The 26,836-nt window shown below is 39.7% G+C and overlaps 1 protein-coding gene and 1 long non-coding RNA gene across 3 annotated transcripts; one reads left to right on the top strand and one right to left on the bottom strand.

Moving 5' to 3' along the window:
* On the top strand, nt 1-25,606 carry PAICS (phosphoribosylaminoimidazole carboxylase and phosphoribosylaminoimidazolesuccinocarboxamide synthase). Of its 2 annotated transcripts, none has more exons than XM_001140521.7 (10): nt 1-205; nt 539-605; nt 5,925-6,122; nt 10,959-11,137; nt 12,682-12,861; nt 12,974-13,087; nt 14,879-14,962; nt 16,120-16,300; nt 17,851-18,009; nt 23,611-25,606. In XM_001140521.7, the coding sequence occupies exons 1-10, from the start codon at nt 179-181 to the stop codon at nt 23,775-23,777; spliced, it is 1,356 nt and encodes a 451-aa protein (XP_001140521.2). In that variant the 5' UTR covers nt 1-178; the 3' UTR covers nt 23,778-25,606. The 2 variants fall into 2 exon arrangements, with proteins under 2 accessions (XP_001140521.2, XP_001140440.2); XM_001140440.6 differs by having other exon boundaries at nt 13-252.
* On the bottom strand, nt 12,657-23,611 carry LOC112208954 (uncharacterized). The gene is made up of 3 exons (XR_002943540.3): nt 23,257-23,611; nt 16,868-16,991; nt 12,657-13,128 (listed from the first exon to the last, which is right to left on the bottom strand). It is a non-coding gene; the product is annotated as an uncharacterized LOC112208954 (long non-coding RNA).
* Nucleotides 25,607-26,836: the final 1,230 nt, after the last annotated feature.

Raw genomic sequence — 26,836 nt, 5'->3', positions numbered from 1 at the left:
GGGGTCACGGATGCTGTAGGGTGGAGCTAGCCTTCCCCTAAGAGCTGCCTGGAGAGCTGTATTTGCTGCACGTGGAAATCTCCGTTATTTTCCAGCACCCAACACTAGCGTAATGGGAGTAACGGACTTAACCTCATTTCTCTTTCAGAGCATTTAGCCTTCATATGCCCTTCCCTGCATGCTTCCCCCAGGCCGTCAAGACTTGGTACGCTCCAACTTCTGAGCCGCTCCCGCAGCCGAGAAGGGGCCGGGGTATGCGAGCTTCCGCAGAGTGGGGAGGGGCCGCCAGTGCGCGCCACTTTTCGCCTGTCCGGGCACTGCGCCAGCGCGGGGCGGCCCAGAGGCGAGGTCGCGTCTCTGCGCCTGCGCGGCGGGAAGCCAGCGGGGCGTTGTTTCGTCCGATATCCACGTTTCAGGCTCCGCCCATACCCCTCCGGGTTAGGCGGCTGTAGCGGAGCTCGAAAAGAGTGGCGCAGGGTCGCGCGGCCCCGCCTCCTTCCCCGCCCAGCGAAGCTCTCTGACCACCCCTCTTTTCTAGAGTTCTGCCTCGCTTCCCGGCGCGGTCGCAGCCCTCAGCCCACTCAGGATAATGGCGACAGCTGAGGGTGAGTAACAGGGATCCGGGCCCTTCACGGTCTCCCTGACCCCCAGGCCGTGAGCTCGCGGCCACGTGCGAGCCGCGAAACTCTGTCCCGCCTCCCTGCAGCAGCGCCTCTAGGCAGCCGCGCGGGCGCACACGTGGCCCAGGCGCTCCCGGGCCTCCCCGAACTTTACTGCCTCGGGGATGGGGAGAAGGAGCAAAGTAGAGGAGAACGAGAAATGGCCAAGGGGTGAAAAGGTGCCTGGAAGTATTATTTATAATCAATAGCTATTGCAAAATACAAGCAAATCAGTCTTGATTCGTCAAAACCTGAGTCTTGCTTTGCCCGTTAGGTTAATGACCTTTCTAAGAAGGTTAATAATTGAAACTTTTGAAAGACCTGTCTAGAGGCCGGGCCTGGTGGCTCACGCCTGTAATCCCAGCACTTTGGGAGGCCAAGGCGGGCGGATCACCTGAGGTCAGTAGTACGAGACCAGCCTGGCCAACATGGCGAAACCCCGTCTCTTACTAAAAATACAAAAAATTAGCTGGACGTGGTGGCGCGCGCCTGTAATCCCAGCTACTCAGGAGGCTGAGGTAGGAGAATCGCTTGAACTCGGAGGCGGAGGTTGCAGTGAGCCGAGATCGCGCCACTGCACTCCAGCCTGGGCGACAAAGCGAGACTCCGTCTCAAAAAAGAAAAAGAAAAACCTGTCTAGGGGGCGTGTGTGTGTGTAAGTAGTCTTTGATGCCATGGTGTGTGTGTGTGTGTGCACGCGCGCGTGAGGTAGTCTTTGATGCCACGATAGCTTGGGGGGAGTGTACGTGCGTGTGCGTGTTTAAGTAGTCTTTGATGTCATGGGTGTGTATGTGTGCGCGCGCGCGTGTTGAAGTAGTCTGATTCCATGATGGCTGGGGAGGGGGGGTGTTTTTAGGTAGTCTTTGATGCCATGATGGTGTGTGTGTGTGTGTGTGTATGTGTGTTCGTTCCAGTAGTCTTTGATGCCACGATGGCTTTGAAGAACTCCAAAACCTTTAGGCAAAAAAGTTGCACTATCAGGAAAGATTGTTCTTGCTCTTTATGCTGGAAAAAAACAAACGTTGGTTTTTCCCACACACTCAGTTGCTATATGTATAGTGAGGCAAATTGCTTTTGTGGCTGCTGGGTACATTCTTTTCCACATAGAAAGTAACTGAATTTAGATTTTAAAAAGCTGTAGACTCAGGCCGGGCGCTGTGGCTCACGCCTGTAATCCCCAGCACTTTGGGAGTCCCAGGCGGGCGGATCACGAGGTCAGGAGATCGAGATTATCCTGGCCAACATGGTGAAACCCCGGCTCTACTAAAAATGCAAAAATTTGCTGGACGTGGTGGCGTATGCCTGTAATCCTAGCTACTCGGGAACCTGAGGCAGGAGAATCACTTGAACCGGGGAGTCAGAGGCTGCAGTGAGCCGGGATCGCACCACTGCACTCCAGCCTGGCGACAGAGAGAGACTCTGTCTCAAAAAAAAAAAAAAAAAAAAGCTGTAGACTCAGCAAAAAAGATTCAGATGATATTGAGTATCAACTCCCTAGAATCAAGGCAAGGATCAGAATTTTTCTTGCAATCATGGTACCTGTACCTCTAAAATGGCAAATCTCTAAAATCTTTGCTCTTCCACTTCTTTCCATTTGTGTACCGTTGGCAGGTTGATTTTTCTTAAATGTCACTTTTATGGTCTCTAAAAGGCAAAAGTGGCCACAAAGGCAAAAATGGCATCTCTAGAGATGTTAAATCCAGTCTGTCCAGTCTGAAATCCCTTTTCATTCAAATCCTGAATACTGCTATCCTTTCTACCTCTTCAGCCCTTTGATTTTTCTCTCCTGTGAATCCTTAGCTATGTTCCAGTCAAGTTAATTCACCAAAGTTTGTTTTTCATTATATACATTTTATTTATATTATTTTTCCCAGAACATTGCTGGCTAATGGAAATATAATGTAAATTTGTCTTCTATAAGCCACATTTTAAAAACTAAAATAATAAAAAAACTGGTGCAATGTGTTTATATATATATATATATATATATAAAAGGTTTTTTTTTTTTGTTTTTTGTTTGTTTTGCTTTGTTTTTGAAATGGAGTCTCGCTCTGTGTGGCCCAGGCTGGAGTGCAGTGGCAAGATCTCAGCTCACTGCACCCTCCACTTTCCAGGTTCAAGTGATTCTCCTGCCTCAGCCCCCCAAGTAGCTGGGATTACAGGCACGCTCCACCACACCCGGCTAATTTTTTTTTGTATTTTTTAGTAGAGTCAGGGTTTTGCCATGTTGGCCAAGCTGGTCTCAAACTCCTGACCTCAAGTGATCTGCCTGTCTCAGCCTCCCAAAGTGCTGGGATTACAGGCGTGAGCCCATTTTAATATATTTTATTTAACCCTATATACACAAAATACATTTCAACATGGAGTCAAGATGAAAAATTCTTTAGATATTTTACAATTTTTTATATCGAATGCAGTATATATTTTAACAAATGACATTTCAACTTGTAATAGCCACATTTCTAGTGGCTGCCTTATTGGACAGCAGAGTCCTAGAATTTTCTTATCCTTTGTGTAAATTCTGTGCTTTCCCAGACTCTTAAATTTCAATTCCATGAATCATTTTCAGTCCTCATCAATCTTTCCAGAATTCATCTACAAATTTATAGCAACCATTTTGGCACTTGCAGGGTATGTCACGTATGGTTGTTTCTTATGTTGTTTCTACCCATTAATTGAAATTCCTTCCCTCTTTAATGACTAAGTAATACAGATTCAACTAAATTAAGGGGAGGGGCGTTAGATACAAACTTTGCCCGGGCTTACTGCATATTAATATATATAAATGTTAATTTCTTTATCTGATCTGGGCACTGTTTTTTTTGTTTTTGTTTTTGTTTTTTCTTGAGACGGAGTCTCCCTCTCTTGCCCAGGCTGGAGTGCAGTGGCGCCATCTCAGCTCACTGCAACCTCCGCCTTTCACGTTCAAGCGATTTTCCTGCCTCAGCCTCCCGAGTAGCAAGGATTACAGGCGTGCACCAACACATCCGGCTAATTTTTGTAATTTTAGTAGAGACAGGATTTTACCATGTTGGTCAGCCTGGTCTTGAACTCCTAACCTCAAGTGATCCGCCCGCCTCAGCCTCCCAAAGTGCTGGGATTACAGGCATGAGCCACTGTTCCCGGCCCACTGTTCTTTACCCTTCCCTCTCTTTTATCCTCCATGATGAATTCTCAAAACTACTATCTTAAATATCTTGCATCTTTGCCCACTACTCTTTCCTTAGACCAAGACATTTCTTTTTCTTTTCCTTTTTTTTATTGAGACAGGGTCTCACTCTATCACCCAGGCTTGAGTGAAATAGTGCAAATCTTGGCCCACTGCGGCCTCGACCTCCCCAAGTAGCCGAGACTACAGGCATGCACCACCATGCTGGGCTAATTTTTGTTTTTTTGGTAGAGATGGGATTTTGCCCTGTTGCCCAGGCTGGTCTTGAACTCCTGAGCTAAAGCAATCTGCCCTCCTTGGCTTCCTAAAGTGCTGAGATTACAGATGTGAGCCACTGCACCTGGCCAGACGTTTCTTGTTCAAGTTACTGCAACAGCATCCTAACTGGTCTTCCAAGCTCTAGTTTTTGTTCACTCACCCCTTCCTCCCTTCATTGTCCATACAGAAGCCGTAATGATCTTTCCAAATAGCGTTTTGCTTTAGCACTTGAAAGCCTTATAGCTCTTCTTGGGTAAAAGTCTAAACTCAATCAGCATGGCTTGTGAAACAAGAAGGATGTGTAGCAAAATGGAAGGGAAGTTTTCCAGGCCTAGGAAAGAAGAGATTGTCAGAAGCTAGGGGAAGATTGTATAAGAATTAAAGATGTTGGAGTTCTAGATAGGAAATAGACAAATAAGAGTTTGGAGCAGTAAGCCAGGGCTGTATCTTAAAGGGACTTTTAAACCATGTTAATGAGTCTAGACATTACATTAGGGAGGGTAGAGATTCATCCTCTAAATTAGGTGCCCTACAGTGGCAACTGTTAACTAAATTACAACTACTTTGTTTAATGGTCCTCCACTAACTGGTGATGTGGCCCCTGTCCAACTCTTAAGTCTTGTCTCCTGCCATTCTTTTCTACAACTTAGCTGCAGCCCCCACCCCTTCCCCTGCCCAACAGCAATGTACATATACCCAGAGCTCCAGCTCCAACCAGACTGAAGTTCTGCAATCCACTTTGACCACCTTGTATTTATTCATCAACACTACCTACCCCTTTCTCTCCTTTGGCTAAATTTTGATCATTCTTCAGATTTCAACCTAACTGTCACTTTCTTGTAGACTTCTTTTTCTAATGTCTAGACTAGTCCCATAGTCTGTATTTATTGCATTCTATTATTATGATGTCTTATTTAATATCAGCTCCCCTCAGACTCAGGTCTCTTGAGAGCAGGAATTATTATTTACTGGTACATCCCTTGGCACATGGATACACTGGGAAAATGTTGATACTGAGAGTGTTGTGGAATTATGAGGGTTGATTTCTCTCTTTCGAAATTTTAAGTTCCTAAACATCTGTTATCTTTACTCTTTCTCTAAATCATCCTTTTGTGTACTTCTTAGGTTTTGTGACCAGCATCAAAATTGGATTCCTTTGTGCTCACTTCCTCACAATTTCTTACAACTGTTAGTGAAGAGAAAGGATTAATGGGGGCAGGGACAGGATTAAGAAATAGAGAGGGATGCTTCCAAATGTGCTAACTTCAATGGGATGGCATGCCTCCTCTTGAATATTAACTTGAAATCAAGAAACTCATCTGGCTGAATGTTCCCATTTTGCCTACAAAAAAGCAAATATCAGCAAAAATCGCATATTTTTTCCTGCAAGATAGTTTAGATACTATACTGTGAGTGTGTCTGTGAAAATACTAGTATAGTTACATTACTTTAAGTAGGTCTTAATTAATTTTAATTCTAGTTCGGTTCTGCTATGAGAGGCAGGTTAATAGTGGAAAGAGCACAGGATTTGATGTCAGAGGAGTTAGGATTTTATCTACCTCTTATATTTCCTAACTGCATGACCCTCAACCCTTTTGATTTCTGCTTTACTAATTTCTACAATTATTTATGTAATTAAAATTCTTCACAAAATCATGTGAATCAAATGTGATGGTATGAGAAATACATTGTAGAGTATATGGTTTTATACAGATGATTTAATTTTTATTAATATTACTTAATCACTGTATATTTACAGATTAATTGTTCTAGGTGATTTAGTCTTCAGCATTCAGGAAGTTTCTGAATTTTGGTCTATTTCCATTTTATTTCCACAGTACTGAACATTGGTAAAAAATTGTATGAGGGTAAAACAAAAGAAGTCTACGAATTGTTAGATAGTCCAGGAAAAGTCCTCCTGCAGTCCAAGGACCAGATTACAGCAGGAAATGCAGCTAGAAAAAACCACCTGGAAGGAAAAGCTGCAATCTCAAATAAAATCACCAGTTGTATTTTTCGGTTATTACAGGAAGCAGGTAAGCAGCTCCCTCAAAGTCTCTTCTCTCACCTTCTCTGGTAAGCATGTCGATGTCTTTCATGTGAAGTTGGCATTAATATGAACAACTTGTTTGCAGATGTCTCAAAAGCTAAGTGAATTTAAATCAAACCAAGAACCCTTAAACTTCACTATAACACCTTATTTGGTTTGGGATTATTAGTATCATTGAATTAAAAGGAATCTTAACAAGTTTGCTGTAATCTTTATCTGGCACATGCACTCTCTATGCAGCTTACCTCTCCAAGGCCATCTTCACTTTAAGGAATTTAACTATGAAGGAAACCCATTTTAATGTTAAGCAGTTCTAACAGATGAAGAACTGAAATTTACTCCCTGTAATTCTATACAAATGGTCTTTGTTCTGCCTCTGGGAGATAATACAGAATTTCAAATTCCTCTTCCACTTGAAAGCCCTGAAAAGTAGCTGAAGACAGCAACCAAACCTTCTCCTCCTGCCATTCCCCAAGTGAGATATTTGAACTAAAACCCCAGAGCGCCCTCCTGTTCAAAAAACTGAATGAAGGCTCTATTTTCAATAGAGAAATAGATTCAAAAGACCAAATGAAGATCAGAACATTGTGTGGTGGGTATTTGAAGCAAAGGGAAGGAAATTAGGATAAAGGGGTTTTCTGCAGGGATTCAGTCAATTGCTGGTTGGTCTGTAGTATATGAAATTTCAGCTAGGAAAAGATTTGAACTCTTGCCGCACAGTGTAAATAGCCTCATTGCTTTGGATCATTCAACCTACGAAACCTTACCTATGAAATAAAAGCTTTTTCTTTATCATTCTTGCCAATTCTAATTTTATAATTTAATAACTTTCCTTACTTTTAATTCCAATATTCCCAGTTGCCCTTTCATTTCTTAGAGTTTCTAGTAGCACTAATCTTTCTTAAATTCAACAGGGGATTTAATGCTTTTGTTTTCAGTTAAGTTAGATGTACCTGCCTTCCACAAAATAACAAGGTAATGTAATTTAAATACATTGTCAGTGCATTCCTGGCGTAGTTTTGTCTCTTCCAAAGTATCCTATTTCACAATTTTGATTAATGTGAAAAAGATTTAATTGCAAACCTGGATTGTCATCTACATCATAAATTCCTCTATGCTGTGAAAGTGAGTGTATTGCTGTAAATTTAAAGGATCTTCCAGAGTTCCTAAGTCACAGAATCTAAGATTTTTATTTCAAGGTTTCTTGATTGGTAGCTTCCCAATGACTGAGGTAATTTCTAAAGAGAGCATCAAATTAATTTTGGGTTCCTTTTGCAATACCGATAAGTGTTCCATCTATTTATTTATTTATTTTTTAATTTATTTTAAGTCAGAATCTTGCTTTGTTGCCCAGGCTGGAGTGCAGTGGCACAATCTCGGATTACTGCAACCTCCGTCTCCTGGGTTCAAGCGATTCTCATGCCTCTGCCTCCCAAGTAGCTGGGATTACAGTTATAGGTGCACGCCACCATACCCGGCTAATTTTTGTATTTTTAGTAGAGACGAGGTTTTGCCATATTGGCCAGGCTGGTTTCGAACTGCTGGCCTTAAGTGATCCACCCGCATTGGCCTCCCAAAGTGCTGGGATTACAGGCGTAAGCCATCACACCCGGCCTGTTCCATCGATTTTTTTTTTTTTCTTCCCAAGTTTTAACTCTCCCCATTCACTTAAACATTTTTTAAAGTGCTTAACTCTTTAAAATGTTAGCAGTCAGAAGATTACTTTCTGTGTACCCTTGGTAGTTTCACATAGCTACAGGATTATATTAAGTAATGGAAGATAAAGCCTGACTTTTTATTTGCTTATTTAGTGTATTTTCTGAGTGTATTTACACTCATCCCATTATCCATTTCCAGAACTTTATAACAAGTAAATTAGAGTGACTCAGTTGTGTTATGTTTGTCCAGGACTTTCTGCTTTAATTCTGAAGAGTCCTGTGATCAGGGGAACAGGGAAGGATGGTTACCTAAATGAAATACTCCAATAATTATCTTTAAACTACTTTATTTGGCACTTAACATAGCTAAAACTTAACTGGTTCACAGGAAATGTTGAAAGATATTTTCCAGATTTTATGTCTAGTACTATGAAACTAAGTAAACCTGAATTTTTTTAAATTTCTAAACACACTAGTTTTAGGGTACATATTAGGAATTCCATTAAACCTTATGTGATTTTTACTTGCTTAGTCAAATAAATGCCTTATCTAGTTGGCCATCAGTGGTCTATTTAAAACTGTTTTCTTTACAACCAGGGTTGTGTTCCAAATTAAGGTAGAAAGTAGAGAGGAAAGAGCATCGGAATGAGAATCAGAAAATCAGGATTCTACTTTTCTCACTGTCACTCAGGAACAAACTGTAAAGGACTATATAAATAAGAAGTAATCTTTTTCCGTGGAAATAGTATAACTGTGTTATAACTGTGTTATACAATTTGTGGATTTGGTTTTATTACTTAAAAATTAAAATCTGGCCTTCTTAGTGATGATGAAATCCCAATTTCCTCACAGAAACTCACTATAATTACATTAAGTGTAATAATAGTATATGAAGAATGGTACTACAGTTGCTAAACCACAGATGGGCATCTGGACCGATCTAAAAGAGGGATGGCCACGGGGACATATGTATTAGCTAGAATTACTATTCTAGCTAATATATGTTCATTGTAATCCAGAGTGTGTCAGTGACATAAACATTTTTTAGTAACCTGGATGAGAGTTTTGAGCTTTGTAGACAACTAAGATAAACAATGGGAATTTTTTTCTCACCATGCACAGTCATGGAATTTGCTTTCATATTTAGCAGTATTAGAAGCCATCATTATGTCATCTAAACTGAGTCTGTTTTAGAAACTTTTAGGGATTTTTTGTGCAGAGATGATTACCGTAGCTTCATTATGTGCTTTTGGTTCTCCTTGGGATTGGGGGGTTCTCTCTAAGACGAAGTTATCTTTATATTAAAAACAATAAAATTGGATACTACTGTGTCCAGCTTGGTAGACAAATGAGCAAATATATGACTAATGATTAACAGACCTAAGAGAGAAGAGCTCTTGAAACCAAGGATGTAGTTACCACCCCAAGTTGAGAATTGATTAAAGTCACCTGTCTATCCATGAGCCTGATCATTCATTAAAAGTTAAACAACAGATTGCATCTAATTTTTTTTTTTAAAGGTTAAAATGACAGTTTTACTTCCCCTCTTTTCATTTTTTCCTTAGGGTTTCTGTTCATGCAACATACCACAATTCTTTCTTTTTTTCATTTGAGTCTTACGAGTCAGATTCAAAGAGAGGGCAGAGGAAATAGTGTAGGGTTTGGACAGTGCGTTTCAAGTCCAGGCTCCATTACCAAATGGCTACATGACCTAGTGTGTGAAATTACTTCTTTGAGCCTCTGTTTTTTTCACTGTAAAATGTATAAATAATAATACCTACTTCAAGGCCAGGCGCGGTGGCTCACACCTGTAATCCCAGCACCTTGGGAGACTGAGGTGGGCGGATCACGAGATCAGGAGTTCCTGACCAACATGATGAAACCCTGTGTCTACTAAAAATACAAAAATTAGCCAGGCGTGGTGGTGCACACCTGTAATCCCAGCTACTCAGGAGGCTGAGGCAGGAGAATCTCTTGAACCCAGGTGGCGGAGGTTGCAGTGAGCCAAGATCACGCCACTGCACTCCAGCCTGTGTGACACTTTGTCTCAAAAAAAAAAAACAAAAAAACCTACCTCAAAATTTTATGCACAGTTAAATGAGACAACATATATAACACACTTAGCACAGTGGAGGGTTTCCATAAATAGAAGCTCCCTTCATGTACGGATACACATATAACAGCAAAGATCCCCAATTCTTTCCTGATAATAAAAGTTAGACTAGAGGATTAGGTTGGGATTGGAAATAGTAATGCAGGCTGAAAATAAGCATTATCTCAAACCCATGTAGGTTTCCAGGAGATATTTTAAATCATGTTAATGCTGTAGCATTACTTTGTACTGTGATGTAGTAACACTTCCAGGAGAGGCAATACAGCAAAGTGGTTAAGTGGGCGGCTCCTAGAGACAGGGTAGGTTGGAAATCCTGCTTTACCTAATACTAGCTGACATTACTACTGTGTCTCAGTGTCCTTACCTGTTTTGTTGGATTGATCTTAATAGTATCTTATCAAATGTTATGAGGATTAAACAAAAAAGATGTATTTAAAATGGTTGGAACAATATCTGCCATAAAATAGGCTCCTGATATTTTTTAAAAGAAAATTGTGATAAATACATAAAATTTACCAGTTTGACCATTTTTAAGTGTCCAATTCAGTGGCATTATGTGCATTCACAATGTTGTACACTCATCCCATTATCCATTTCCAGAACTTTTTCATCATCCCAAACAAACTGTGTAGCATTAAACAATAACTATTCCTCCCACTCCTCAGCCCTTGGTAACTTCCATTCTCTTTTCTGTCTGAATTTGCCTATTCTAGTTACCTCATATAAGTCAAATCGTAAGTATTTGTTCTTTTGCATTTTGTGTTTTTCATTTAGCCTAGTGTTTTTAAGCTTCATCCATATTATATAGCATGGATGTATCAGGAATTTCGTTCCTTTTTATGGCTGAACAATACATTGTATGTATAGTCATGTGCTGCTTACTGTTTGAGTCAACAACTGACCGCATCTACATTAAATAAAGAGAAAAATTACACTTATTTTTGATAGAGGTTCTTTGTTGCTTGTAAAGGGTAGAGTTTTATTGTGCCTCAGATCTACCTTTTTACATATCATTTCAATACCTTTTTTAACTTTGGTTATCAATATGTAGGTATTAAAACTGCCTTCACCAGAAAATGTGGGGAGACAGCTTTCATTGCACCCCAGTGTGAAATGATTCCAATTGAATGGGTTTGCAGAAGAATAGCAACTGGTTCTTTTCTCAAAAGAAATCCTGGTGTCAAGGAAGGATATAAGTTTTACCCACCTAAAGTGGAGTTGTTTTTCAAGGTAATTATCTTATGCCTCTGTTTTATGTCTTACTGTAACACGGCAATAAATTTATAATTAGAAACTCTAAAGGTTTAAATATTCAAGCAAAGTTTTTGATATTTTGATATTGCAAATGTCATTCCAAAATTTGTCTTATCTAGTTGCCAATGTCAATAATGTACACTTCCATTAACAATGATAAATCAAATTTTAAAAAGAAAGCATCTGAAAATCTTACCTTTGAACCAAGATGACTAACAGGAAGAAGAGAAAAGTAACATTTAATTAATTTTTTAAAAATTTAGTTGAAATATTTTTATATTCTAATACAGGAAAACTATACTAACAATGTCTCTTGTAAGTGAAAATATATAAATAAAGGTTGTAAGAATCAGTGGTTATGAATTTTGTAGGCTTTACTGCTTTTAACCATCTTGATTTATGCTGTTAAGCATACATCTGCCTGGGAAGCAATATCAGTCTTGCTTTTTAATCAATGAGTTATGTAAACGTGTGTATTATGATTATATAGATCAAGAATTTATAAAGATATTGTCATGTAAAGTTGGGACACTGCTGAGAATAAAATGAAATTATTTCATTTTTTTCACTTACCTCTTTGTCTGAGGTCTCTTGAATTATCAAATAATGTCCCTAAAAAATTATAGTGCTGTATAAATTCTAATAAAAAGTGAGGTCGGGAGGTTATGAGAACTGTGGTTTTGGAAAGATTTGATTGATTAAAATGTGCTTTGGCCTTCCTGTCATGTCTGATGACTGTTATTAAGGAAAAACAAAAATCACAAACTTAAATTCTGTTTAAATTCGTTTATAGAGGTTAAATTCTTTGAAATACTTTGTGACCTAGAATAAGTTACTCACCTAAATACTTTGAATTTTAAAGTGCTATTGAGAGTAAACAAATTAAGAGTAATAGTTTTTTCTGCTTGCAGGAGCTAACTAGGAAAAAAAAGAGGAGTAATAATTGCTTTGAATTAAGGAGTATCGTAAACAAAAAATTTCTTTAGATGTCTCATTTTGTTGCCCAGGCTGCTCTTGAACTCCTAGGCTCAAACGATCCTCCTGCCTCAGCCTCCTAAATTACTGGGACTACAGTGTGAGCCATTGTACCTGGATCAAAATTTCTTTTCTTTCTTTTTTTTTTTTTTTGAGATGGAGTCTCCCTCTGTTGCTTAGGCTAGAGTGCAGTGGCGCTCTCTCAGCTCACTGCAACCTCCATCTCCCGGGTTTAAATGATTCTCCTGCCTCAGCCTCCCAAGTAGCTAGGATTACAGGTGCACACCACCACACCCAGCTAATTTTTTGTATTTTTAGTAGACAGGGTTTCACTGTGTTGGCCAGGCTGGTCTCGAACTCCTGATCTTGTGATCCGCCCACCTCAGCCCCCTAAAGTGCTGGGATTACAGGCATGAGCCACCATGCCCGGCTGTGGCTAAAAATTTCTAAGGAGTTCATGCTCAAGGTGAAAAGGATGTTGTTTTTTCTGAAAAGTTTAAAAATTTTAGATTGAAGTTAATTGTACTCCTATACTTTATTCACAGGATGATGCCAATAATGACCCACAGTGGTCTGAGGAACAGCTGATTGCTGCAAAATTTTGCTTTGCTGGACTTGTTATAGGCCAGACTGAAGTGGATATCATGAGTCATGCTACACAGGCTATATTTGAAATACTGGAGAAATCCTGGTTGCCCCAGAATTGTACACTGGTTGATATGAAGGTACAGATAAAACAAGTACAGATAAAACAACAGGATTTGAAAGTAAAGGTTATAGTTGAGAGATGCTTTCATAAAATAGTTTTTGAAAACTTTGTTGACATGCTGTTTCCAGATTGAATTTGGTGTTGATGTAACCACCAAAGAAATTGTTCTTGCTGATGTTATTGACAATGATTCCTGGAGACTCTGGCCATCAGGAGATCGAAGCCAACAGAAAGACAAACAGGTAGATAATGCTTCAGGTTTTTTATCCTTTTTGAGATCAAGCTGAGATAGAGGAGAAAGGAGAGATGAGGGGAAAAAGCAAATTATTGTTCCTAATGATATGAACCTGTTTTGTGGATCGCTGTTTATTTTTAAAGATAAATGTCTCTGGTATCCTAATATAAGAATAATAGGAATAATACTTTACATTTATAAAGCAAATTTCTCATCTGTTATCTTAATAACATTGTCACAACAGTAACAGCAAGTATTATCTTTGTTTGGCTAAATGAAAACTAAGGGTCTTAAGAGGATGGGTATCTTCACAATTACTAGAGTCAGGGACAGATCTGGGACTCTATCCCAAGTCTCCTGCATGTTACCAGGCCACATTTCTGCTCCTATATAAAACAACAGACACTTCTCAAAAGACATTTATGCAGCCAACAAACATGAAAAAAAGCTCATCATCACTGATCATTAGAGAAATGCAAACCTAAACCACAATGAGATACCATCTCACACCAGTCAGAATGGCTGTTTTAAAAAAGTCAGGAAACAACAGATGCTGGAGAGGCTATGAAGAAATAGGAACGCTTTTACACTGTTGGTGGGAATGCAAATTAGTTCAGCCATTGTGGAAGACAGTGTGGTGATTCCTCAAGGATCTAGAACCAGAAATACCATTTGACCCAGCAATCCCATTACTGGGTATATACCCAAAGGAATATAAATCATTCTACTGTAAAGACACGTGCACAGGAGCAGCACTATTTACAATAGCAAAGACATGGAACCAACCCAAATGCCCATCAGTGTTAGACTGGATAAAGAAAATGTGATATACACACACCATGGAATACTATGCAGCCATAAAAAAGAATGAGATTGGCCAGGCGCGGTGGCTCACACCTATAATCCCAGCACTTTGGGAGGCCAAGGCAGGTGGATGACAAGGTCAGGAGTTCAAGACCAGGCCGAGATAGTGAAACCTTGTCTCAAAAAAAAAAAAAAAAAATTAGCCAGGCATGGTGGTGGGCACCTGTAATCCCAGCTTCTCGGAAGGCTGAGGCAGAGAATTGTTTGAACCCGGGAGGTGGAGGTTGCAGTGAGCCGAGATTGTGCCACTGCACTCCAACCTGGTTGACAGAGCGAGACTCTGTCTCCAAAAAAAAAAAGAAAGAAAGAAAAAGAATGAGATCATGTCCTTTGCAGGGAAATGGATTCAGCTAGAAGCCATCATCCTCAGCAAACTAACACAGGAACGAAAAACCAAACACCACATGTTCTCACTCATAAGTGGGAGTTGAACACTGAAAACACATGGACACAGGGAGGGGAACAACACACACCGGGGCCTGTTGCAGGGTGGGGAGCAAGGGGAGGGAGAGCATTAGGACAAATACCTAATGCATATGGGGCTTAAAACCTAGATGACAGGTTGATGGGTGCAGCAAACTACCATGGCACATGTATACCTATGTAACAAACCTGCACATTCTGCACATGTATTTAAAATAAAAAATAACAGAAAACAAAATTAGAGCAAGACCCTTTCTATACTTAATATATAAAAATTCTCAAGGCAGTTAATTGTAGTTGCTAGTACAGAAAACACTTAACCTTAAGTGAAAATAAAAGTATACTTTACTATGGAACTTTGTCTAGTTTAATTCAGGAAGTGAAAAGATGCATTTTCAGAAGTATCCCTTGCTATACAAACTCTTCATAATCCCTCCCCAAAACTCAGAAACCAAATAGTTTCAGGTAGCAAGAGATACTTGTTTTCTAAACTTTCTATCTTATTTTCTAGTCTTATCGGGACCTCAAAGAAGTAACTCCTGAAGGGCTCCAAATGGTAAAGAAAAACTTTGAGTGGGTTGCAGAGAGAGTAGAGGTAAACCTTCTATAGTAAAACTGTATGTATTATGTGTTTTTCTTCTAAGAAAACCTTGTTTCAAAAGAAAAAAAAATGGGAGAGTATAGTGCTTTTCTTTTCAGTGACTTTGTTTTTTGTTGTTGTTGTTTTTGAGACGGAGTCTTGCTCTGTCGCCCAGGCTGGAGTGCAGTGGCGCCATCTCAGCTCACTGCAAGCTCCGCCTCCCGGGTTCACGCCATTCTCCTAGCTCAGCCTCCCGAGTAGCTGGGACTACAGGCGCTGGCCACCACGCCCAGCTAATTTTTTGTATTTTTAGTAGAGACGGGGTTTCACTGTGTTAGCCAGGATGGTCTTGATCTCCTGACCTCGTGATCCCCCTGGCTCGGCCTCCCAAAGTGCCAGGATTACAGGCGTGAGCCACCACGCCCAGCTCTTCAGTGACTTTGAAAGTGAGGAACACTTTTAGGAAATGTATCAGCTGGGCTATCCTTACTAGTATACTGGAACTCCGTGCTGTTAAGCTGGCCAATACATACCTCCCAGATCCTGTTGGGGAAACCTGGAATCTGTCTCCTCCCTACCCCGTAGGAGAAACCTTATATTTCCTACTCACTTGCACTGCTAGTCAGAGTTCCATTAGCATCTGTGTGACTTTAAATATTCCTTTAAGTTTTATGGTATTACTATAATTCTGGGAGTTGAATGGGGTTTGTGATTATGCAAGGGTCATAATCACATTTGAGAACATTATTCTTATAGGAATATATATTTTGAGTTACAAGCAATTAACTTACAAAGACTTAGAACACGACTTCTGATTTGGCTAATCATACCTTGAAGCTTCCATTAAACAAAGTGCACTAAAGGTCTTAGGATGAAATATTTTGTATTATAATTTCCTGAAAATTAAAAGATTTTGAGTATCTTTACTGTTTATTTTAAATAATTTGTCTGATAAAAATTGAATTCTTTAGGTCTTAATGATGAAGACCACTTTCCTTTATATATTGAGATTTTTAAAAATAAATCCTGTCTTTTTGTTGTTTGTCTCTGTCTTAAATTTGATCTGTTAAGAAAGAAAATATTGGGCCCAGATATAATTTTACTACAAACTCTAGCTCATTTATTCATTTTTGTTTTTATGTTCTTTTCATATCCACGTATTTTTTCTTCAGTTGCTTTTGAAATCAGAAAGTCAGTGCAGGGTTGTAGTGTTGATGGGCTCTACTTCTGATCTTGGTCACTGTGAAAAAATCAAGAAGGCCTGTGGAAATTTTGGCATTCCATGTGAACTTCGAGTAACATCTGCACATAAAGGACCAGATGAAACTCTGAGGATTAAAGCTGAGTATGAAGGTAAACCACAAGTAATATGGACATTTCAGGTATTTCTGATTTTGCTAAAAGTAATTACACACTTTAGACTAATAATGCTGAAAAAGAGCTTTGTCACTTTTCTAAGGGAAAAACACATGATATACTAGGCTTTCTTTTTTTTTTGAGATGGAGCCTCACTCTGTTGCCCGGGCTGGAGTACAGTGGCGCCATCTCAGCTCACTGCAAACTCCACCTCCCGGGTTCACACCATTCTCCTGCCTCAGCCTCCCAAGTAGCTGGGACTACAGGCGCCCACCACCATGCCCGGCTAATTTTTTATATTTTTAATAGAGACGGGGTTTCACTGTGTTAGCCAGGATGGTCTTGACCTGATCTCGTGATCCGCCTGCCTTGGCCTCCCAAAGTGCTGGGATTACAGGCATGAGCCACCACACGCCTGGCCGCTAGGCTTTCTTAATACTCACCTCCAAAGAGCTTAAGGTATTCTAGAAGCTTAGAAAAGAAAGGAGCAGGGAGAAATAATTAAAAATGCAAGTATGAAAAGAAAACAAAGACTAGAATGATGAGAACCTCTGGCATCCTTACCTGGTAAGAAGCCCCTGGAGCATTGCTTCTAATATACTCCAATAGAAAATAGGCCCCCACAGTTACAGGAGGCGGGAGGTTGAAATAGCCGGTTCTCTCGGGAATCTTTAGTTGCCACCCTTTCCTGGGAGGCAGTCAGATAGGAAATTAAAGAACAGTTTCAGAATATAGTACATAAAAAATAATGGTATAGCAGTGATCTAAAATAATGGAGCCCTGGGTTTACAACCAAATGTTTCTCAACTGGAAAAAAATGTTGATTATTTCGTGTACAGGTTGTTGCTATGGAAGTGTAGTTACTAATTTTGGGGGAGTGGGAGGTTGGGGGAACTCAGACTCCTTTGATAGCTAATGAATTCTAGAACTCTTTTCAGAAAATCGCAAATACATACAATTTTGGATTCTAGGTTAACAAATCTCTGCTTTAGGAAACAGAAGGATAATTTATAAATTTATCAAAGAATGAATTGCTTAAGAGATTATGTTAAAAAATGTATCAAAGGGCCTTAAAATTTGGGGGACACTATATTAATTAAACTTTCATTCAACTCTTGTTTGAAGACGTGTCCCTAAACCCCTAGTTTATATTAACTGGTTCTCCCTGCACCAGTTGAGGGACCACCCAGTCAAGAAAGACACCTGTTCAGATGGTGTCATTCTTCACTTTGGCCAGCCTATGCAGCAGTAGAAGAGGCCTATGAGCTATTCCCTCACTGACACCCTGCTATCCCCTTTATAATGTAGATCTCAAAAACAACCAAACCGATTCCAGCTACTTTATTACTTGACTTATAGTAAGTGGCAGAGTAACCTTATGTTTTGAATATATGTGTAATAATAGTATCTTTTATGTTTTTTCAGAGAAGACTATTCAAGGACCTCAATTAAAACATATAGGCCTTAAACCAAAAAAAAAAAAAAAAACCCTGTCTTTAAATCTGTTTTGAATGTTTAGCATAATTATACACTTGTTATTTCCCTAGGGGATGGCATTCCTACTGTATTTGTGGCAGTGGCAGGCAGAAGTAATGGTTTGGGACCAGTGATGTCTGGGAACACTGCATATCCAGTTATCAGCTGTCCTCCCCTCACACCAGACTGGGGAGCTCAGGATGTGTGGTCTTCTCTTCGACTACCCAGTGGTAAGATACATTGAATTTTTTAAAACTGTTCATTACAAGCATGTAACAGATGCACAACAGTAGACAGAATAGCATAATAAAATCTCATGTACCCATGACCTAGCTTCAGCATTTAACATCTTGTTGTGTCTACAACCATCTCCTGCTGGATTATTTTAAAGCAGATCTTAGACGTTATAGTAATTTATACTTAAGTATATGTTTAAGTAATACAGGCTCTAGTTTTTAAATCATAATCATGATATTGTTATAGAACAAAAGGAGCCCACTATCTGATGCATTAGAAACCAGTACTATCTAAGCCACCAGGTTTTTGAGAAAGAAAGGCTTCCTCTTTCAAGTTGACCAACAAGGAGACATGAGTCCAGCTCAAATCTGTGCTGGCTTTAAGGCAGCAATTTTATTAGAAAAGGTTTAGGGGATAGATTCTGGGATTAGTAGGTGATTGGTGGAAGGAAAGGGGAGGTCTAGAAAGTCCTTGGGCATGTGCAGTTATCTCTTCATGTTATTTCATGGATCACGTGTGTAAATTTGGGGGAGTTAGAATGAATTGTGGAAATTGGGCCTGTGACATCAGTAAGCTGGTTCTGTGCAGACTCTAGTTGGCCATATTGTTTAATCTACCATTCTGCAAACTCAAGAATTTCTGTTAGTTGTTGGTATCTTTTAACTCTTGGGGACACAGTTTCAATACCATATTCACACCTAAGAAAGACTAGTGGTAGTTTCTTAAGGTATAATTTTTAGTTGGGGTCCAAGTTTTCTAATTGTCTCATCTGTTTGTTCAGATCCACCACAGTCCTTATATTGCATTTAGTTGATAATCTCTTGATTTTTTTAATATATAACAATTCATCCTCCCTTTTTCCCTTTCATTTTTTCAATAGAATTTTCTATATTTTGGATTTGGCTTCTTACATTTCTAGGTGGTGGTAAACATGCTCCTCCATTCCCTATATTTTCTATAAACTGATGGTGAGATCTGTAATAAAATCAAGTTTAGATATTTTTTTCCCAAGAATTCATGGTATTGATTTTTTTTTTTAAAGTAAATGTGATCGTGTTACTTCTGTAGAGAGAATACAATTTTATTCTTAAATATTGGGGATAAGGCTGGGTGCAGTGGCTCATGCCTGTCATCCCAGCACTTTGGGAGGCTGAAGTGGGCAGATCTCTGGAGGTCAGGAGTTCAAGACCTGCCTGGCCAATATGGTGAAACCCCATCTCTACTAAAAATACAAAAATTACCTAGGCATGGTGGTGAGCATCTGTAATCCCAGCTACTCAGAGGCTGAGGTAGGAGAATCGCTTGAACCTGGGAGGCAGAGGTGAGTCAAGATTGTACCAATGGATTCCAAATGGGCAACAGAGTGAGACTCCGTCTCAAAATAAAAAATTGGGGATAAAAGATAATAACATAAGGAAGTCCCCTTTTGGCTGATGGAACTGGATCACATAACAGTGTTGTGGTTCGTTCATCATAGTCCAAGATATGATCTGATGTTCTGCAGTTTATGAGGGTCAATATTGTTTCAGTAGGAGATTTGCTTTATTACTAAAATCCCTAACTTTTCTCATATCTGTATATATCCAGTCTTGATATGTGTCAAGTATATTAAGTCTTTGAGCCCTCCAACCTGGTCCAGTGGACTGGCTTCTCTCTAGGCATCCTGTACTGCTGTTGTCTTAGGATCCCCCTTTACCATCATTTTGGAGACTCATTTTGCCTTTCTCTAGGCTTGGATCTCCCATGTTTTCCCCTTACTTGGTTTATTTTTATTTTGTTGGAGTACATTCTTGAACTTGGGGGCAAAAGAATATAAAAGGTAAATTTTGATACCTTGTGTATCTAAAATGTGTATATTGAAGCCCTATACTTGATAGTTTAGAAATAGAATCCTATGCTGAAAATCATTTTGCTTTGGAATTTTGGGAGCATTATTACTCCACTGTCTCCTAGCATCCACAGTTGAGGACTCCATTGCTTTTCCACCAATCTGATTCTAGGTTTCTTATGAATTTTGTTTCTCTCTGGAATCTTTCAGGATCTTTTGTCTGTTTTCATTGTTCTTAAATTTTACACAGATGTGATGTGCTGAGTCTGTTTTCATTATGGACTTTCAGTGAGCTCTTTTAATCTGAAATTCATTTCCTTGAATTATTTAATTTTCATACCCCTCCATATTCTCTCTTCTCATTTTTGAATTTATTCAAATTTGGGCTTCCCTTGATTTCTATTCTACTTGTTTGTCTTGTTGGTATACTTTCTGGAATATTTCCTAAATTTTACATTCCAACCCTTCTATTGAGTTTTTCTTTTTTTTTTTTTTTTCTTGAGACGGAGTCGGGCTCTCTTGCCCAGGCTGGAGTGCAATGGCGCAATCTCAGCTTACTGCAGCCTCCGCCTCCCAGGTTCAAGCGGTTCTCGTGCCTCAACCTCCCGAGTACCTGGGATTATAGGTGTGCACCACCACACCTGGCTAATTTTTGTATTTTTAGTGGAGATGTGGTTTCACCATGTTGGCCAGGCTGGTCTCAAACTCTTGACCTCAGGTGATCTGCCTGCCCTGGCCTCCCAAAGTGCTGAGGTTATGGGCGTGAGCCACTGTGCCCGGCCTTCATTTTGGATACAGGTGTTTTTTGTTTGTTTTGACACAGGGTCTTGCTCTGTTGCCCAGGTGGGAGCACAGTGGCATGATCATATCTCACTGGACCCTTGAACTCCCGGGCTCATGTGATCCGCCCACCTCAAACTCCCATGTAGCTATGACTACAGGCCCACACCATCACACCTGGTTAATTTTTTTACTTTTTGTAGAGATGGGCACTCCATATGTTGTCCAGGCTTGTCCTGAACTCCTGGACTCAAGCAATCTTCCCACCTCAGCCTCTCAAAGTGTTGGGATTGGGTAGGAACCACTGCCTCTGGGTTTTTTTTTTTTTTTTTACACAATGTTTTTATATTTCTTTTGGTTTTTGTTTTCTGGGTTTTTGTTGTTGTTGTTGTTTGTGTTTGTATGTTTTTAAATTTCCAAAAGCTCTTTTTTGTTCTCTGGAGATGATTATAGTCTGTTGCATATAGTTACTTTCTTCAGCTGTCTGGTAATCCTTGGCTGTTTGCGCTTTTAAGAGTGGAGTACTATAAAAAAACAATTGGAAACTTCAAGTGGGTGGTCCGTGTCAAAATTGGGCTTCACTGTGGGGTGTATCTGGTAGGGATTGTTCTTCAAACAACCCCTCACATTAGTGTCTAGGTATTTTCTTAAGTGTTGACCAGAATTACTCAGAGAACAAAAGTTGTCTGTGCCTGGCGTCCCCTAGTTCAAAGACGCCAAGACTGAAGTCTGTTTTACCTTCAAAAAAATTAAAGGCCTGGCTTGGTGGCTCATGCCTATAATCCCAACACTTTGGGAGGCAGAGATTGGTGGATTGCCTGAGCTCAGCCTAGGCAACCTGGCGAAACCCCGTCTCTACCATAAATACAAAAATTAGCTAGGCATAGTGGCACACGCCTGTGGTCCCAGCTACTTGGGAAGCCAAGGTGGGATGATCACTGGAGCCTGGGAAGTTGAGGCAGCAGTGAGCCGTGATTGCACCACTGCACTCCGGATGACAGAGCGAGACCGTGTCTCAGAAAAAAATAATGTTTAAAAAGAAAAAAAAATTGCTACAGTGCTTTAAAGAGGCAGTTACTCAGGTAGATGGAGTGGGGAAGGAGATTTGAGGACCTAGCTTCTTCTTAGACTTCGAGTCAATCATCTTCTTATTAGTCCCTATTCCCTTCCAAAGGTATCTGGTGCCACTAATTTAGTCAGTCACCCTTTGGGGGAGTTCTGTAATGTCAGTCATGTTGCTTCTCATCTTTCCCTGCTTTCAGTTTAGAATTAAGTTTTTTTTTTGGTTTTTTTTTTTTAATGGAGTTTCGCTCCTGTTGCCCAGGCTAGAGTGCAATGGCGCAACCTCCGCCTCCCGGGTTCAAGCGATTCTCCTGCCTCAGCCTCCCAAGTAGCTGAGATCACAGGCATGCACCACCATGCCAGCTAATTTTGATTAAGTTTTCTTGGTGTGCTAACTTAGCTACCACTGTGTTTGCCTTTCAGTTGCCAAAATGTTACTGCTGTTATCTGGCCTTGTGTGTTCATGCCTATTTCCTTTACTGTTTTTATAGGCTCTGAGAGTTAAATTTTGTGCCTAAGCTATCTTTAACAAGATGTGACTATACAAATGTCTCAAGCTAAAAATCAGCAGCTACAAATAAATCTGTAACCAAATTTATGCCAGAGGAATTGTATAGATATCCATGGAGCTTACAAAAGGGGAGCATGATAAGCAAAAAATTGGCAGTTTTTATAGTAGTGCTGTTTCAGGAGTGACAAATAATCTGGAAGACTTGTACATAATGATCACTAGAATTGGGGATAATCTTTTGAGGAGTAGTTTTACAGTAACCTGTGTAAAATCCTGAAGACTGCCCATATTTCTCATCTCTGATGTCATGCTCACTAGATAACTTTTTTTTTTTTTCCTGCAATTTAAGCTATTCTTTTACCAGAAAGGGAGTCCTGGGCAGGAGGCACAGGTTATTTCAAATATTAGAGTGGAGCACTCTACCTAGCGTGCTAACAATAGTGGTTGACATTCTTGGAGCACATACTGTGTACCAGGCAATGCTCTAAGCACTTTATCTATGTTATTAACTCATTGAAGTGTCACATCAGGTAGCTACTAGTTAAAATTCCCTTCTCACAGAAGAGGAGAATAAATTAACGTGAAGTAACTTGACCAATACCACATATTAAGAGGTGGAGCTCCATAAAATAACGTATTAATACAAATTAGTAAATTGGCCTTGTGATTTGTATTTGACTCTGTTCTTGGGGATAATGGGAGTCAAAGAGCCTGATGAATTCCAAGAATATCGGGAAAATCGAGCTTTTGGAACTATAGCAAACACTAGACATAATAGTACCCCTGATTCTAGCAAACACTAGACATAATAGTACCACCTCAAGACACTGCCTGAGCAGACATGTGGCCCCTAGGATGTTACTTTTTTATTCTGCTGTCTTGGATCTTATTAATATTTATTTATAACTTGACATTTCCTAAAATTATTCTACGGATTTGACTTTTTTTACTGCTCAAAAATATTAAAATAGTTCAAATGCAGACAGAAAGATTAGCTAGAAAACTGTCAAAACAACATAGCTCAAGTTTGTCTAAGAACAGGTACTTTTGTACTCTTACCTTGACCCTTATTTTGCTTCAGTTGTTCTTCGCCAGGGATTGAAAGGGATAGTGTATGTGAACAGAAGTTTCAAAGAGATAAGTTTCTTTGTGAGTGAGTTCTATAAGAAGGGTGATAGATGATATATATAAAATATTTCTTCATGGCAGGTAATACTGACTGCTTTTCCTCTTGTAATCACTTTACCACTCCGGTATTAAAGACAGTTGTACAGATTCTACTTTAGATTAGAATAATGCAGTAGCTTTTTATTTTCTGTGGCAGGACTGCTCTGAGTATAAAATTTTTTGTGAGGTTGTATTTTCATTACTAATTGAGCTCAATTTTCTGTCTTTTCCTTGCTGAACCAATAGGTCTTGGCTGTTCAACCATACTTTCTCCAGAAGGATCAGCTCAATTTGCTGCTCAGATATTTGGGTTAAGCAACCATTTGGTATGGAGCAAACTGCGAGCAAGCATTTTGAACACATGGATTTCCTTGAAGCAGGCTGACAAGAAAATCAGAGAATGTAATTTATAAGAAAGAATGCCATTGAATTTTTTAGGGGAAAAACTACAAATTTCTAATTTAGCTGAAGGAAAATCAAGTAAGATGAAAAGGTAATTTTAAATTAGAGAACACAAATAAAATGTATTAGTGAATAAATGCTTCTCTAGAGCCATATTAATAAATATGAACATCTAACCCCTCCTTTCTTAGGCTAGACCCCAAGATATTTCAGCCAGCCTTTATCATTCCTCTTACTTTATCCTTTTTCCTTAAGTATTGGTGGTCACTACTATTGAGTTTCTTCCTTAACACTGATTAAATGATCTTAACTCCCTCAGCTAAAACTGGCATTACTGACTCCCAGCTATATTTCTCCAGACTTGCATTTTTTTTTTTTTTTTTTTTTTTTTTGAGACAGGGTCTCACTGTCGCCCAGGCTGGAGTGCAGTGGCATGATCTCAGTTCACTGCTGCTTTCCCTCCTGGGCTCAAGCAGTTCTCCCACCTCAGCCTCTCGACTAACAGGGACTATAATCTTGCAGCACCATGCTGAGCTAATTTTATTTTTTGTAGAGATGAGCTCTCACTATGTCACCCAGGTTCGTCTCAAACTCCTGAACCCAAGTAATTCTCCTATCTCAGCCTCCCAAAGTGCTAGGGTTACAGACATGAGCCACTGTGCCTGTCTAGACTTGTACTTTCAACTGTCCATTTCTCCCTGTCTGTCCCATGGGCACTCATAAAAAAACAGAATGCTCCCAACTTTATTCATCTTCCAAGCCTGTAACTCTTGGTATACTCACTGTTGCAAGTCAGAAGCTTGATTTCATCATTGATGTTTTTCTCACGTTTCACATCTCACTCATCACCAAGTCATGTTGGTGTTAATTTCTGATTAACCCTTGAATTTACCGTCTTCTCATCCTCTGTACAAAAGCCTCAAGGGAGGGTCAAATTCAACATTATCCTGATCTAGACAGCCCCCATTCTCAATCCACCCTTTTCCAAGTTGATTGCCCAAGGACTTGTAACAATAAACTCTCTTTTGCACCACAGACTTCTTTGAAAATATACATGCTGTTGACCCTCTCTGTAGAAAACCACACACATAAAACTTACCAACAGATTTCATTGGTTCTTGGGTTCTCCCGAAGCCTATCCATGGTTTATAGATTAAGAATTGATGAGGTAGCTGGGCACAGTGGCTCACACCTACGATCACAGCACTTCGGGAGGCTGAAGCAAGCAGATCACTTGAGGTCAGGAGTTTGAGACCAGCCTGGCCAACATGGTGAAACCCTGTCTCTACTAAAAATACAAAAATTAGCCAGCCGTGATGACAGGCACCTGTAATCCCAGCTACTCGGGAGGCTGAGGCATGAGAATTGCTTGAACCCGGGAGGCGGAGGTTGCAGTGAGCCTAGATCATGCCACTGCACTCCAACCTGGGCAGCAGAGCAAGACTCTGTCTCAAAAGGGGAAAAAAAAAATTGCTGATGTGACCCATGAAGGGAACTCATTTTCCTCGTAATTTTGGACTGCCACACATTGGTACCTTTAGTTCTCTGAAGGCCCACGTTTTTATCATTAAGACCTATTTGTTAGCTAGTAGAGCTTTATGTTCACTGTCCATGAAACCTTCTGTAACCACAGTGACAAGTAGTTCTTTCTCTATTGAATTATTAGGTCCAGAATAGAAGATGTCATTGTACACTTTATTTCCCTCACACTGTGTTACGCTCTGATGTGCTATGCTTAGCTATCTGTCAGAGATTAGTAAATTATAAAACTCATGTGTACTACTTAAGTTTATATCTTATGCTAGTTTATAAGAACAATTAAAAGGACTTAGAAGATTAACTTTGGTTTCATGGTCTCTGAAGTCACTGACTGCTATTTCAGCTTGTTTACCCTTACCTAGCATTAAGACTCCATCTACTTCTGTGCAGTATATGAAAATTTTTAAACTTTCATTTAGACTGGTGGATAGGACTGACCATTACAAATTGTCGTTATCCATTTTTTTTCCTTTTTTTTTTTAAGAGCCAAGTTCTCACTGTCTCCCAGGCTGGAGTGCAGTGGCATGATTATGGCTCCCTGCAGCCTTGAACTCCTGGACTCAAGCTGCAGCCTCTCGAGTAGCTGGGTGCATGTGCCACCACACCCAATTATGAATTTCATCATTAGTTTCTTAGTAGAGTCCACATGTCCTCAGTAGTAAGTTCATCAGTGCTAAATATTTGAAGGTATTTCTACTGTTTTGTAAAAGTAACTTAAGCCTACCTGGTCTGCTATCTTTTGAGTATTTATACTTTCTACGGGCTTGTAGGTAAACATAAATAAAAAAAGAAAAATCCCAATAATACAGTTTTTAACCTTTTATGATAAAGACATGCTTAGAATTGCTGTTAAGCTTTCTGAGATTTAACCACTGAAACTAAGTAAAAGACAAAGCACTTAGGTAAAGCTTCATTCAGTATCCATTCACCCAATACTGGTTTGATTCTAGGGCCTAGGAAAATAGGACTGAGCAAAGCCCTTGTCCAGATGGAACTTATGTTTTAGAGGGGAAAACAAACCATAAAAAGGTAAACAGTATAAAATCAGGAAAGGATAAATGTATATGAAGAATCAAAATGAGGACGGTGATGGGGATAAGAGGGGAAGGTTTTTGAGGAGAGCAGAGCAATGATGTAAAAGCAAGACACACAGATAGGGAAATAGCTTTCCATACTAAGGGAATGGGAAATAAAGCTGAGTTTTGCCTTGAGGACCTCCAAACATGAGAATTGCTAGAGCTCTGTGAACAAGGATGAGAGTGGAAGACAATATAAGCAAAGGCTAGATCACTTAGGGCCTATAGGCCACACTGAAGTGTGACAGGAAAAACTCAGTTTGAGCAGAGGCTTGACATACTTAACATATTTAAAGGTTCTCTGGCTGTTGTGTGGACAAGAGGAGAAGCAGAGATTAGTTAAGAGGCTATTGTAGCCCAGGTGAGGGATGATGTATGATCTTCAACATGTCTAATTTTTTTGTGCCTCAATTTCATGAAATGAAAATGCGACTAATACCACCTCATAAAGTTGT

Source organism: Pan troglodytes, chromosome 3 (genome assembly GCF_028858775.2).
Source record: "Pan troglodytes isolate AG18354 chromosome 3, NHGRI_mPanTro3-v2.0_pri, whole genome shotgun sequence".
NCBI lineage: Eukaryota > Metazoa > Chordata > Mammalia > Primates > Hominidae > Pan > Pan troglodytes.
Note: the sequence above shows the minus strand (reverse complement) of the source record. Positions and strands in the feature narration are given on the sequence as shown.

Excerpts from the sequence above, each read along its gene's own strand:
- PAICS (XM_001140521.7), top strand. The coding sequence starts at position 179 with ATGCTTCCCCCAGGCCGTCAAGACTTG. Across the intron at positions 606-5,924 it reads GATAATGGCGACAGCTGAGG|TACTGAACATTGGTAAAAAA; the intron begins GTGAGTAACAGG and ends TTATTTCCACAG. Across the intron at positions 13,088-14,878 it reads GCCAACAGAAAGACAAACAG|TCTTATCGGGACCTCAAAGA; the intron begins GTAGATAATGCT and ends CTTATTTTCTAG.